At 37.8% G+C, this 15,590-nt stretch overlaps 2 protein-coding genes across 5 annotated transcripts in view; both read right to left on the bottom strand.

Annotated features, from left to right (window-relative positions):
* The window catches only part of zgc:136472 (uncharacterized protein LOC678514 homolog), a 33,402-nt gene extending 30,856 nt beyond the window's left edge, over window positions 1–2,546 (bottom strand). Inside the window, exon 1 of the mRNA XM_044114738.1 lies at window positions 2,215–2,546. The gene's annotated coding sequence lies outside the window, so the exon portion shown is untranslated. The remainder of the gene's footprint in view (window positions 1–2,214) is intronic.
* A 4,346-nt stretch (window positions 2,547–6,892) lies between these two features.
* Window positions 6,893–15,581, bottom strand: si:dkeyp-75b4.8 (lipopolysaccharide-induced tumor necrosis factor-alpha factor homolog). Of its 4 annotated transcripts, none has more exons than XM_044114733.1 (5): window positions 14,734–15,581; window positions 11,641–11,800; window positions 9,052–9,153; window positions 8,759–8,963; window positions 6,893–8,663 (listed from the first exon to the last, which is right to left on the bottom strand). In XM_044114733.1, the coding sequence occupies exons 2-5, from the start codon at window positions 11,768–11,770 to the stop codon at window positions 8,567–8,569; spliced, it is 534 nt and encodes a 177-aa protein (XP_043970668.1). In that variant the 5' UTR covers window positions 11,771–11,800; window positions 14,734–15,581; the 3' UTR covers window positions 6,893–8,566. The 4 variants fall into 4 exon arrangements, with proteins under 4 accessions (XP_043970668.1, XP_043970671.1, XP_043970667.1 ...); XM_044114736.1 differs by having other exon boundaries at window positions 11,641–11,797; XM_044114732.1 differs by lacking the exon at window positions 14,734–15,581 and adding an exon at window positions 14,530–14,727.
* Window positions 15,582–15,590: the final 9 nt, after the last annotated feature.

Below are 15,590 nucleotides of genomic sequence, written 5' to 3'. Positions count from 1 at the left end.
CATGAATGCTGCTTTAACTTAAACAATGTAATATCTGGAAGTCATCTGGCTATTAGCTCAAGGCTTCGTGTGACATCTAAGTGTCAAAATAAATGCAAATCAGTCTGATTAAAATAATATTTTAATCAGTTATACATATGTGTTAATAACTATAGGGGAAAAAAAGGATCCGTCAAAGCATCCTCAGTAAAATGCTTAGCTCCCCCTTAGCAACTGCAGAAAAAATCTTCTGGAGCCACCACTAAGAGGAGCGGTAAGATTCTTCAAAGTGTTACTGAAGCTGGTGATGGCTGTTGGCAGGGAAGATCTTTGGTTTGGCCTGTATTACAGCGAATCTGAAGAAAACGGATAACGAGCGCGCAGTTTCAATTTTTATGATTTCATTTTTGACAAGTGGTCTGATCCAGAAATTCTCTCTATTCAGTTTACACAGGGGCTGTATCACACATAGACATTCTGCAGGCTGCAGACAAATGATATTTATTGTTTCACGCTATATACTGTAGTATTTTCTGCCAACCGCAAATCAGTTTAAGTAATGCTCCTGTACCAAGATATCTGGTCACCGATAAAAATGGTTGGCCTGAGTTTTTAGTTTAGTCTTTTATTTGAAAGGCCAGAGCACAGGGGCGTAGCTTTCCATGCCATCCTACGTGTCTCGTCTCCAGACCAGCAAGATGGCCTCCTTTGCACTGCACCACCAGCAGCGATAAATAGAGGTAAGTAGTACACTATTAATTTGTCACAAAAACTTGTTGAAATATGTTTTTTGGTTAGAAAGTAGTCCTTATAGCTTTATCTATGCACTTAATTCATGCAATTTCTTTGAATTGTGCTCCAGAGTTTTCGGAGTAGCGTAGCTTCGCTAACAGGGCCAGGGAGCTCCAGGCTCAGCAGGCGAAATAGCTGCTTAGTGAACTAAGCAGCACTAAATGGCTGCTTAGTCATTGTGTTATTCCTCTGTGGAATATTACCAGTCATCCACTGATGCTATAAGCAAAATTAAATAAGTCGGTGAAGATGAAACAGTGAAAGCAAACTGCAAACATGAAGTCATTGCTGGAAAGTTGAGAGAGAAAACAGAAAGGCTCCAGAAAACAGCAGAAACAAATGTCCCATTTTCCAACCCATTTGGTGGTCCTTCCTTTACTTCGGAGACTGGTATCTCTGCCAGACATAATGACAAGTCAGTTGACACAGTTCAAAGATGTAGCAGGGAACTTTTAGAAATTATATATATGTAGCACCCCACTGCTCTGTCTGTTAGTAAATGGGACAAGAACTTAAACTCACTGGTGGGGTGGCTGTTTGGGTTCATTAAGTTCTGGTAGATATCACGCAGATTTACCTATTTTGAGTCCTTAATCATCTAATTACCATCAAACATACATGCCTTTGATGTAACATAAATAACTCCAGACAACCAGTTTCTTTTAATAAGAATTGTTTTACTATAACCAGAATACAACTTTTGTCACTAACAGAACTCTATATATTTACCGAAAATGTACAGTTTTTAACTTAAACCCATTATCCACACACATAGGCCCATACTCTCTCTCTCTCACACACACACACACACACACACACACACACACACGCAAACACTGTCCGGTGTTATAGATTAACTGGCGGCTAAATTATCTGGTTGAAACCTATGCACACCGCAGATGTCTCTAAATTGTAGGTGGCTGTGTTGATGCCTGTTGAAAAATGCTACTTGTGTGACAGAACGGTCTTCAAAACTTTACTATAATTCCCATTATAGTAAAGTTTAAAGCAGATATGTTTAATGCGGCATGTGAAAATTGTTTCAAAACAAGTTTCTACATAGCAGCATTCAGTGCGCTTCGCATTTGAGCATAACCGGATCAGTGAGTAACACGACAATCCCATTCACAGTCAGGTTAATCAGAATAAATGAATTTTATCTCAATAAATTAATATGAGACAGCCACAATAAGTGGAAGGTTTCTGCTTTTTGCAACCAGCGCTGATCAGAAAAACATTGGAATTGACTATCCAGTACCTGTAATGTGATTTGCTTGACACTTGTAGCCTAATGTGTGTTTTTGGCTCAGATCCTGCAATGTAACCACGCTGTTTCTGAACTTTCATTTTTTTATTTTATTTTTTTAGCGACACTTCCCACCGTAAGTGTTGCTAAACAATGAGGTTGGTGTCATCATATTTAATAAAATTAACATCACATACCTTATGTTGCTTGTGGTGTTTACGTGTCCAAATAGAGAGGAATATCAAGTAATGTCGATAAGTTATACTGCAATAAAATCTCATGTAAATGATACAAAGTTAACAGCCAATGTTGTAGTTGGTGGTGATATCCAAATTGACAAGCCAAAATTATAATAATAAACGTTCCTACATTACTGTCAGATGCCACCAACAGATTATGATCATATCTACAGTATTACTCTGTGTTCTCTACTGGGAACCAGTTTGCAGGCTGGTGACGAGGGGAAATAAACTTAAAAACAAAACGAGCCGCATTAAGACTTGAATTAACTAATGACAGTCAAACGGGGTCCTCAAAGCAGATGTTTGTAAAAAATTAGGTGGCCCTGTCGTTTCCTGACACAGCATGAACAAACGTAAATAAACAGATTAGAAAATGTCTCTTTCTCTATGATCTCTTCAAAACAATAATTATTCTTTGTATGTGAAGGAAATATCACTAAAATATACCTCACTCCAAGAGGAGACTGCTAAACAGTAAGAATTTCTACCATCACCCAGCATTTAGAGTACTGACGATTATTTCACATCTTCTCGGTCTTATATTGACCGACATGTTCTGCAAACATGTAAATAAATGTAAACAGTTCTGATATCATGCAAACTAATTTCTTGCTCATTTAATAGAAGCCACATTATTTTGTTTGCACCTTAACTGGGCCGCAGACACAAAGCTGAGCAATTTAGTAATTTCAGGATGATCTTAAAGTTGTCAGTCACTCACATATATGTGCTGCTCATGCTCTCCTTCATGCCGCAGAGCACTTACAAGGTTAAGATTGCCAGTTACCTAATGTTACGGAAAACTGTTTATCCATTGTCATAGGTCCACATGCTAACTAGCCTTAGAATTCACAGCTATGGTGGAGGAGTTGTAGCATAACAGACAACGAGGGAGAGGGTAGGGGTGGAAGATTAAGAAATAAAATCAACAAGTTATTCAAGCAACTTATTGTTTTGTAAATCAGGATTTTATTGGAGGGTTAAGGACTGGGTCACATTATTGTGGAGGGCCATAAAATTCCCCTTAAATCCCTGCTCCCCGCTCCCCAAACGCTTTCCATTTGTTGAACGGTGCTGTGAGAGTCAAGAATGTTGGACTGTTTATATACTCTAACCTTGCATCATGATCCTGAAACAACACTGAACAGAATATTTGGAAATCCCCTGGAAAGAGATTTGGGCCACTATGAACCTACAACAGTGCTGATGTCGTCTTATGCAGTCTCTGTTTCACGTGTGTTTAAACGTCATACTAACAGGCAGCCATGACTTTAGGCTGATTGATATTCCAAACCATTTTGAACCAAACCCTTGAGGTCAACATGCAGTGCTAGTTTTCAGAACACTTTTTTACCCCAGCTTTTTTGACTCCAAATATCTCCTCCAAGCAAACTGGCTTCACCCTCCCCCAACCACCTACTTCCTAGTCTCCTTGCAGTCAGTGACCTGTTTGTCAGACCAGCCTGCTCAGTATTTATTATTTGCTTGTTTGCTGCCCATTATTTTCTTCCTGTCCCCACACTCCAACCAGTTTGCTGAAGTGGAGTTTTTCTGTTTTTCTCATGATTATGAGAAAAACTAAGCATCCGCCTAGTGACACATTTTTTTAAGCAAATTTAATATTTCAAATACGTATTTCATCTTAAGAAATTCCAACCAAAGATAGGAGGATGTTCAATAAAGAATTGTCAGCCAACTGAAAAGCATATCCAGGTGCTGTACAATATCAATCAATCAATCAATCAATCAATCAATCAAATTTTATTTGTATAGCACATTTCAGCAGCAAGGCATTTCAAAGTGCTTTTCATCAAATCAAACACAAAAACACAATGCAACATAGAATCAACATCAAAAACACAACATCAAGTCAGATTCCATCAATAAATTTGTAATTGATTACATTTCAAATACAACGCTAAACAAGTGGCTTTTTAGTTGAGATTTAAAGGAAGTCAGTGTTTCAGCTGTTTTACAGTTTTCTGGAACTTTGTTCCAGATTTTTGGTGCATAGATGCTAAATGCTGCTTCTCCTCGTTTGGTTCTGGTTCTGGGGGTGCAGAGCAGAACCAGAACCAGAAGACCTGAGAGGTTCTGGAAGGTTGATACAACAGCAGATCTTTAATGTATTGTGGTGCTAAACCATTCAGTGATTTATAAACTAACAACAGTATTTTAAAGTCTATTCTTTGAGCTACAGGGAGCCAGTGGAGGGACTTTAAAACTGGTGTTATGTGCTCTATCTTCCTGGTTTTAGTGAGAACTCCAGCAGCAGCATTCTGGATCAGCTGCAGCTGTTTGATTGATTTGTTGGACAGACCTGTGAAGACGCCGTTACAATAATCAATACGACTGAAGATAAACGCATGGATGAGTTTCTCTAGATCTGGCTGAGACATTAGTCCTTTAATCCTGGAAATGTTCTTCAGGTGATAGAAGGCCGACTTTGTAACTGTCTTTATCTGGATTTTAGTTGTAATAACTGAAGCTGTGCACTGACTCTAGATCTATAACTCTAGATCTATAACTCTAGATCGTTCCTCTTTAGGTCCAAAAATAATAACTTCAGTTTTGTTTTTGTTCAGCTGGAGGAAGTTTTGGCACATCCACACATTTATCTGTTCTAAGCATCTGTTCAGTGATTGGATGGATTTTGAGTCTCCTGATGACATTGTAATACAGAGCTGTGTGTCATCTGCATAGTTATGGTAGCTAATATTATTTCCTATTATAACCTGAGCTAGTGGGAGCATATAGATATTGAATAAGAGGGGTCCTAGGATATATGCACTCAATACCTGGTTGGGTATCTTTTTGCATAAATCACTGCAATTTAATGCTGCATACATTGAAAACTTACAGAACTTATTTAATGTGTATCATGCAAATTGTATCATCTATTATTACCCCTAGAAACTTTGTTTAATGCTCTCTTTCTATGTTAACATCCCCTAATGTCATGCAGTCTGGGCAATTTTATTCATTGTTAGTGAATATTATGAATTTTGTCTTGCTCACATTTAGTGATAACATATTCATTTTTAACTAACTTCTAATTTTTAATAAATTCTTAGATAATAGTATCCAACAGTTCTTGTAGATTCTCACCAGAAACTGATATATTTATATCATCTGTAAACAAAATAAATCTTAGAATGGATGATGCCTTACTTATGTCATTACAGTATAAAAGGAATAATTTGGGAGTCAAATTCTATTCTATTCTATTCTCAGGGAATTCACTCTCCATCAGGGACAAAAGGGAAGAAAATGAAGGCCTCTCCAATGTCCTGTAGAAATCTGAACTCAGGCTCTCTCTAATATTGTAGTGGAGTTTTTGGGTGATTTCCGATTAGCATTTCACAGCATCATTTGGTGTGGTCCACTCTTACACTGTACTCCACAAGAAGATTTCCACTACACTGTAAAAAATTAACTTAGGGGGTTATCAGATTAACAAAAGAATATCATGTACTTTTAACTAAATAATTTCATGTTTCAAACAAAAACGTGATACAATCATGTTGGATAAACAAAAAATTTAACTTCACGTTTATGAAATTTAATCATGTTGAGATAACATGATTCATTATAGTCAGAGTGATATAGTGCTAAAGCCGAGTGAGATCACGGGATATCACACGAGTTCACGCGAGACAATCGTTTTTATCTCAACTTGAATACGTTATTCAAGTTGAGATAACGTGATTCAATTTAGTCAGATTCATTTCCCTCTGAACAGGATCTAGTGAGATCAGGGGATCACGAGGAATTATGCAACATAACTGTTTTGCTCCTGGGAAAACGTCAGAGTGGTTTTAGTTACACATTAAACTATAGATATTTGTTTTTCTCTGCAGGGCACTATTGGCATTTAAGAACTGCACTGAAACAGTTCTTAAATTTCTTTCAGCATTTAAGAACTAAAAAAAAGTCTTTAAAAAAAAAGACTTTTTTTAAGAAAAGTCTTTGAATTAACATAATTAAATCATGGAAAGGATTTTCACACGATTAAATAGCTTTCTTTCAGCATGAAGCATGTTTGTTGAGCTAACTTAATTTTTATGAGTTGGATCAACTTAATAAGTAGTGTGAAGGTATCACTGTAATATAAGTTGGTTTCTCCAGCGTGCTGTGGTGGTGCAGGGATTTAGCACACTGCATGTTTGGAGGCCTTAGTCCTTGACACAGACGTTGCTGGTTTGACTCCCGGTCCTGGCGATCATTGCCGCATGTCCTCACCCTGTCTGCCTCCTGTCTCAAAAAAATACAAGCCACTAGTGCCGCAAAAACTCTAAGGAGAAAAAGAAAAAGAGTTGGTTTTAACTAAATTGCCATTAATCTTAGTCAAGTCAATTATTTGGTCCAAATCATTGCAAATTAGTTGGGCTGGCTCTTTTAAATTGCATTGGGTCCAAATATAGTAAATAAGTTCAATCAACCTTAATAAATTAAATTGGAATAACCATAATATATTGAGTTGAGCCAAAACTTAATAGAATAACCGTAATAAAATAAGTTGAGTCAACTCATTTTATTTAAATTAGAATAACCATAATAACATAAGTTGAGCCAACACAATTGCTTTACATTAGAATAACCTTAATAAATTAAGTTGACCTAACACATTTACTTTAAATAGGACTAACAGAATTACATGGTGTTGAAATAAAGCAAAGTAATCAGGTGGAAAACCTTTCTATGATTTTTTTATGTTTATCCAAAGAGGTATTTTTTTCAGTGTATGAGCTGCCAATGAGGCAATAAGTTATTGAACATGATGCTCGAGGTTGGTATTGTAGTAATTTAAAAGTTCTCAAATCCCATTTTTATTTGAAAATATTTTTGGTTCCTTTTCTCACTTTGATCTGCTAAATAGTTTGTTTCCTTTCCAACAAGGAAACAAAATTGTTGGAAAGTTTGTTTCCAACTGCGAGCAAATCAGTTGACCTGAAAAAGACCTTCGTATTTTTGAAGACCAGAGTTTGGATGAGTTTGTGTCAACTTCAAACATAGAGTTCCACTCTGGTACAAAGTGGACTGAGCAGATCTGTTGTAAAGAAATTATTTTGCTCATATTTTCTTCAACATATTCACAACAGCATCTAGCAGAGGGCACTGCAAAACATAATTCAGGAAAAGCTCAGTTGGTCAGGCGGCTTTTTCGGTCCTAGCATCAACACTTGGAATACTGCACATTACCATTAGAATTAAAAAACATCACATTATCTAATAGTTTTTGAAAATCTTTTAAACAATGTCTTTCATACAGTCAAAACAAAAAAATTTAAATTAAGTTTTAAATTAATAACTCTGAATTAGCAAATGTTTTTGGAGGGAATTTTTCTGCCATAATCCAAGAGCACACATGTTCAGTCTGAAAGCAGGACTTCATGTCTTTCTTCTCAAAACTTCTAATGCTTGTACTCAAAATTTCTCCTCGCGCTTAAACTTGGTCTCTGCTTGGATTCTCTGGTCGCTTACAAAACATAAAACCGTCTTTTGGCACAGTTTTCGCCTGGCAATGTCTGAGCCAATATTGGGTGCGTTTGTTTCCTTCTAGCGGGTGTGCCTGTGTGGCTACTATCAGTTGTATCAAACTGCATCATCCACTGGATGTAGAGTGAAAGAAAGACTTCAGCTTTCTGCTCTGTAGTTCACTAAACATCATCACCATAAACTTCCCAAAAGGACCCCAATTCAAAAAACTCTGAACTAAACTTTTGATAATAACAAAAGCAAAATTAAAATAAGTGACAAAAGATAATATTTCTTACAGTCTGAGATATTGCAAACATGTTAAAAATGCTTCTGCTTCTTTTCTCATTTGAGCCTTTCATCAACTTCAAACATTTATAGAAAACATCAAAAAATACACTTACTGTACCTACTACTCTATGCATTTCAACTATAAATAACCTAGGAATGCTTATGAAAAATACCTTAAAATGTTTAACACATCAACTTGTATCAGCTGTTTGAGATGTATGGGAAGCATTCCAGTCATTGCTTTCACATACTTATCTATGCAGTCATCAGTCAACATACTTATCTGGGGCCTAACTGCAAGCATTCATTTAGGTGCGATATTTCTTTCCTGCTCTGATGAAACTTAAATGTGACTTTTCCTTCTTGCCAAAGATAAGCTACCTTTATTTTGAGTTAAAAGTTCAGAAAAAGTGCAGTGTATGCAGCATGTGACAAACTCGTATGACAAATTAATTTGCTAAATTTGTAACCTATTTAACGAGATCTGAGCAGATGGAGAAAACCAGGAGCTTCATGGATCCAGACAGCATGTCATCTTTCATAAACACAGTTTCTCGCCACATTGTGGACAGGAGTGATGTGCATCCTGCAGTCCTCTCATGCACAGTGGAATCAGACAGAAACCACAGAATAACCTGAAACACAGAAGAGCAGTCAGATCCGCCTGCTGAGCTTCAACACTGTAATTCTTCTGTGTGTACATGCACGCATGTGTGTGTTTTGCTCCCACCCCATTAATGCCATAATGACACATGAGCACATAGCAGTTCTCCCAGCAACATATGTAACGTTACTGGTGACAAGCTCAAGGCAGTGAGGGCAGCGAACAAATCCAGGAGAGTCTCTCAGACTGTTCAGTATGATGGGAACTGGCTGTGGCTGGGACACGACCGCTATTGTCGGAGCTCTTCTGCCTCTGGAGGCTCGTTCACCAACTGCCAAGAGGAAAAGAAACATGGAGCCAAATATGTACAAGAAATTAGTAGCCAATAGCAAGCATCGTTTAAAAAAATAGCTTAGTACTTTGTATAAGTGGGTGGACTGTGAGTCTGGAGTTTTCAGATGATGTAGCCACAGCAGTTTGCCCAGAGGGTGGAGTCAAGATAGGAAAAGCACTTGGGTAACCTGTAAAAACAAAAAAAAAAAAAAAAAAAAGAATCCAGAATCACAATTTGCAACTGGTTTTCAGTGATGTGTGGTCAGGGATAGCAGGTGAGGCAGCTCACCTATCATAGAAAAATAATAAATAATGATAAAATAATTTATATTGCTATTTTCACCCTGTGCTTTGTACTATAAAGTACCTATTTTTCATTTAGCTTAACCAAAAATTTAGCAATTTTTTTCTTCAAAATCGCTGAACTTTCACATTTTCCCATTCAAATGCTCGGTGAGGCAGCAGCGAGCTGAGCCTCACCTCGGATTTGTATGCCAATAAAAATGGTTAAAAAACATTTAATGTATGAACTGATTTTCCATAATTAAGCTTATGTATATAATGTGCGGTCAATGTACAGCTGTTGAGTTCCTGGGACACAAAGTGTCTTCTCAAGGGGCGGTTCCCCTACCTGCAAAGGTTGAATCAGTTTCCGCTTTTCCCCGCCCTCCCTCAGTGAAGCCCCTGCAGGAGTTTTTGGGGATGGTAAACTTTTATCACCGTTTCTTCCCACGGGCAGCTCACTTCATGCACCACTGATATGAAGCATTTAGAGGCAATAAAGGGTACCAGCAAATAGAGTGGACCCCCAAGAGGGTGCAGGCATTCGATGAGGCCAAACAGGCCTTGGCTATTGCTGCGCTTTTGGCCCATTCAGCTGCAGTGGCTCCTGTGGCTCTAACCACTGATTCCTCTGATTATGCATTTGGGGCAGTTTGTGAGCAATGGGTGGTTGGTGCCTGGCAACCCCTTGCTTTTTTTTAGCAGGAAACTCCGGTATGCCAAAAAATAAAATATAGCACCTTTGATAGGGAACTACTTGCCCTTTTTCTGGCAACACACCATTCCTGTTACATGTTGGAGGGCAGGGACTTTACTGCTTTTGTTGACCATAAGCCTCTCAGTTTTTCTATGGCAAAAGTGTCTGAACTGTGATCGGCTTGGCAACAACGGTATTTGTCTGCCATTTCCGAGTTCACCACAGACATTCAGCATGTTGTTGGCAAGAATAATCTGGTAGCTGACTGTCTGTTGCTTCTGTACATTTAGGTGTGGACTACCTCGCCATGGCCACAGACCAACTGACCGACCAGGATGTTCTGGCCTTTAAAGTGGGTGAATCCAGTTTGCCTTTAGAGGAGGTCTGCTTTCATGAGTGTGGCGCAACCTTTCTTTGCGATGTCTTGACTGGTAAACCTCAACCTTTGGTTCCTACTAGTTGGCGTCGGTGGGTTTTTGATGCAGTTCATTACCTTTCACACCCGGGTTAGGGGTTAGGGTTAGGGTTTAAAGCTTCTGTTAAACTGGTAGGGGCAAAGTTTGTGTGGCCGGGACTCTGTAAAGATGTACAGACATGGGCGGCTTCCTGTTTGGCTTGCCAGCGTGCCAAGGTGCAACGGTAGACTAAGACTTCCACCTTCCAGAAGTTTTACCTATCTCCTGACAATGGTGGACAGAACGACTCAGTGGCTGGAGGCAGTTCCACTGTCATCAATCACTTCTGTTGATGTGGCTCAGGCATTTATGGATGATTATTTTATTTTTAGTCTTTATTTATGTTCTGTCTGTTTTTGTTTATTAAGGACCATATATGTGTCTGATTAAAAAGGATTGATTGATTGATTGATTGATTGATTGATTGATTGATTGATTGATTGATTGATTGATTGATTGATTGATTGATTGATTGATTGATTGATTGATTGATTGATTGATTGATTGATTGATTGATTGATTGATTGATTGATTGATTGACAATCAATCAATAAATATTTGGAAATGTATGAGACAGGAGTGAGATTAAAAAAGATAAATGTACAAGAATTGTATTTCACAATATATACTTACAAAGAAAAGGTTTCATTTTCTGATTTTAGCCCTTGCGTTAAAAGGTTTGACCACCACTGCTTCTTTAAATCACATGAAGAAGAAAAGTATTAAAGGAGGAAGGCTTTCTCCTTGGCTGTTTTTTTTTTTTAATTGTTGGAGAGCTTGGAGAGGCAGAAAGTTCCGGTCCCACCAGATATTGTGCAGAAAATGTAAAAATATGTTCAATTCTAAAGGTACAGTGGTTTTGCAGTTGTTCTTTCAAACATTTAGGGGGGACCCTTACAAAAAAATCCCATGAAAATTCATGTGCTTTCACATGTGATTCACATCCTTCACATGTAAAAATTTGTGTGAACCACATGTGATCACATGTGAAAGTCACATGGGATTTTCATGGGATTTTTTTGTAAGGGGAAAGATGCAGGTTGTCAATTATTGTCATTAAAAAGCTTTCAAAACTGACCAAAACAAAAATTGGATGAGTGAAAGTTTCACAAAATGTCCAAATACATATAGGTTAAACACGTTTAATTGGTGCATCTCTGATAATGTCATGTATAAAAATAGAAAGTTTCTCTAAAATCACTGAGAAAAGCTGTGGCATAATGGGGAGGCAGACATCTTACCGGCCTCTCCATATGTTGGAGGAGGTGTAGATGGGGACTGAGTGGAGGCTGGAGGAGAGGAGTGGTTATGTTGTCCTGGAGACTGAATGGAACAATGGCTGTTGGCTTCCTCATATGAAGGTGGTTCCATCAGCAAAGTATCCAGTTAACCAGGTCGCTGCTGAGACAGAGGGTAAAGGAAACAAAGCAATGTAAAACATCTTGTCATTATTTTTCTGGTATGTTTTAACATTATTTCCATTCAAAGGTTGTTCGTTTGTCAGAAAGCTGTCACTGCTGCATGGCGCCAACGTATCCTGCAGGGATCTGCTTGTAAACAAAACATTGGGGTTCTGCTGTCTAAAGCTGTAAGTGTTGGGATCTTCTGAAGGATACACAATGTATATATATATATATATATATATATATATATATATATATGAAGTTCTCAGTTTAAATATTAAACATAGCTTGGAGTCCTACTGTTAATTTGATTTCACCAAACATTTAATGCACGATCACTGTCATTCAGGATTTTTCATCATGATCAGGATTTTTTCTGGCCATGTTTCTTCTTTGACAATGATGGATCTATGTTTCCAGTTTTTAATGATGCGTTGAACAATTCTTAACCCAAATTTAGTAGTTTCTGCTATCTCCTTAAATGTTTTCCCTGCTTGATGCATGCTAATGATTTGACCCTTCTCAAACAGATTGACATCTTTTCCACGACCACAGACTGTCTTTTTATATGGTTGTTTAGGAAATTAGAAAAAACTCATTGCACAAGCTGGGGTTGAATAACTTGTTGCCACCTGAAACATAATTGCCATGCAGTATACCGCCTAATAGGAGGCTCGTACCTATTTGCTTATTTAATTCCAACATATTTTTCTTTTGCTTTCTCAATAATATAATACAAATACAAGATTTTAATGAATCAAAGTGGTTTGAGTCAAAAAAAGATGTCTGGAAACCGTTGTTAGCCTGAACTATTTTACATTTTTCTCAGTTGCTTTGGTGCATTTCTCAGATTATTTTTGGCATTTGCAAAACAGTAAGTTTATTTCTGAAAACAAGGGTCATGGGTCACTTGCAAAAGTCTGTTTCTTTCTCAAAGTCTTTAGTTAATCTCTCAAAATTGAATAGCTGTAATAATGAACACATGAGTGTCTCAAAATGTAAGTTCTTGTCTCACTGTGTTCAGATAAGAATTGATTAGTCAAAATGATTAGTTGTGTTCTCAATATAACAGTGTAGTCTACAGGGATGTGCTGTTCTAAACTATGGCTATAGTTTTGATGACAAGTATTGTACACTGTAATTATGAGAAATCAATGGCAAGTGGCTGGACAAGATTCACATTTATGCTTTTACTGTATTTTTTTCACAGACAAAAGCAGAGCACAAAAAATAAAAACTATAGTAGCAATGGGAACATAAGACCTTTTCCTTAAATGCATGTAAATGCAGTGTTGCAGGAATTACAGTTCAGTCCATCTTCATGCTGAGAAAATATTCTCAATCGGGTTAAGGAATGAAGAGTAGGGAGAGGAACTCCATCAGCATCTTGTTGTGGGTCACAAACCATTCCTTGATGATTCTTCTTGTCTCTGGCTGCTGACTCCATCCAAATCCTTGTCCTTCCATTGTCAGAAATGTAGTATTGTGTTGTTCTCTGTGTTGTTCTATGCCAGTGGTGCCCAAAGTGGGACCGGGAGGGCCGGCATCCTGCATGTTCTAGTTCTCTCCCTGGTGGTAGTAACATCCTCCTTAGCATGTCAATGTTCTTCTTAGTCCTTCTAATGAGCCATCATTTGATCCAAGTGCGTTAAACCAGGGAGAGAACTAAAACATGCAGGATGCCGGTGTTCACCTGTTCTCCAGGAGAGACTTTGGGCACCACTGTTCTGTACACTGTATGCTTCCTAGTTGATGGTTCATGAGATATCCCTCTGAATTATTTCAGAAAACTGGTTGGACAGTTTTTTATCTAAAGCATCACACATTTATCTTTTTGAAGGAACTTAGGATTCACCTAGGAGCAATGCATGTTATAATTTGTACAATGCAATTATGCTTAAATATGGAAGAAATGAGGCATGACTAAAGACAATTACATAAAACACATAGATCCTATCTCATGTTATATGATATGTTCTTCTCCAACTGTAAAAGCAATGTTCTATGGACACCATAATGTTTTATCCAAAGCTTACTGATCAAGGCCAATCAGGTGGGGGAGCAGAGTGAGGGATAGATAAAAGCAGACATTGAGCTCCATCCTTTGCTTCATGAGGTGTGCTAAGGTGACCTGACTAGAGCCTTGCACTGGATGGCTCCAAAATCAGTTTGTGTTAGACACTGCATCATTGTTTTCTATATGTAACATGACCAGGCACATAATGTTGACACCAGAAATAGGATGTTATTAAGCTGTTTGGGTATTTACAGTTGAAATGTAAAGCCTCTGCTGAATGTGGAGCTGTGATTGAGATGTGGCAGGAGCAGGTTGCTGAACAATGAGAGGGTGTGTGCGTTTTAACGCTGAGATTAGCTCTGAGCCCGCCTAACAGGAACCCAACAGACTTCAACGGACACAAACACAACAAGAGAACTGACTTTAGTTCCACACTTCAATATTCAGCTTGTCTGCAAGTACAATTACGATGTTTAAAAAAAATCACCTAAAAATAATTTATTTTTTATTTTTTGTGGTTACTTCATATTAGAAGTAATTAGAAAATGGTTGATAGTTTATGCAAATTCAACTGATTTGGAGATAGTTTCTGTTTAACAGTTGCACTTTTTAGTAAATGCATGTTTATTATTTAGCCGTCCATGAGATTCAAGTAATCAAAAATTATGCAGATGTTCTTCTGAACCAGCAGAATCAGCCTTTAGACATACCTGTTGAATGTGGTCAAGTCGCTCCGGTTCACATGGGATTTCATTCTTTTGTAAACAAGACACATCTAAGCCTGTCCACTGAACCAATCCTAACTGGCCCCTTCACTTTCATCACAAACACCAGGTCCACCATAACACATCTCCAGGATTGTGATCCACACTTCAAACAGGAAGAAAGAGGATTTAAAGGAGTAGTGGCCTTACCGCGGACAAAGGAGTGACTGGTAGCCTGGCCGGTAGAAGGAAATACTTTCCATGCCGATAAAGAGTTGTGACATTACAGCCTGTTTAAACCTGTTTCCCCTCAGGAATTAGAAACATTTCACTTGTTACATGTCAAAACCAGTCTTCCTGGTTTCCTCCTGGGCGGAGACAACATGCTCACCTGTGGGCCTCACCCACTCACTCTATATATAGAGGCACATAGGCAAATATAGGCAGGAAAATACAGCAGATGTGTGTTTGTTCATAAAACTGTTCTTTGTGTGTTGGGACAGAATTTTATAGTGATTGACTGACCTTTGTTTCAGATCATTCTTTCATCAAGTTCCACAAATAGTTCATCGTTTTCATTTTACAGATATGTTGTATTTCAGCCTCTTTGAAGTATTTAGAATCTAGAACTACTATCCACTTTAAGAAGTGTTGGTTGAACATAACAAATGTGTTTGGATTTTAATTTAAAACTCCCAATGGAACATTTTCTTCCCCTAAATCCTGCAAAATTTGTAAAATTGTTGGCACTGCAATGTTATCTCTTTGTTGTGATAAGTCATCATCCAGCTGATCACATCCTGATTCTGAGCTGTAATCCAAAAACTTGGCCTTCATCTTCCTGTCACTATGTGTTTACTTATTTGTTAACATATTTTTCAAAACCTCAACCAAAGAAAGTGGAAGGGGTGTCATTCTACCAGCTTTGCATTCATTGAAACAATCTTTTTTTTTGTCCATTCATCATTGCAGAATGGATTCAGCTCAGTCACATTAGATTGATGCTCTTAAATCTGGCCAGAGCTTAATTAAATTTAAGCCTGGACTTTAATCAGGCCATCCTCATA

This window comes from Gambusia affinis, linkage group LG04 (assembly GCF_019740435.1).
Source record: "Gambusia affinis linkage group LG04, SWU_Gaff_1.0, whole genome shotgun sequence".
Lineage (NCBI taxonomy): Eukaryota > Metazoa > Chordata > Actinopteri > Cyprinodontiformes > Poeciliidae > Gambusia > Gambusia affinis.
The sequence above is the reverse complement of the archived record's forward strand: the minus strand, read 5'-3'. Positions and strand labels throughout refer to the sequence as shown.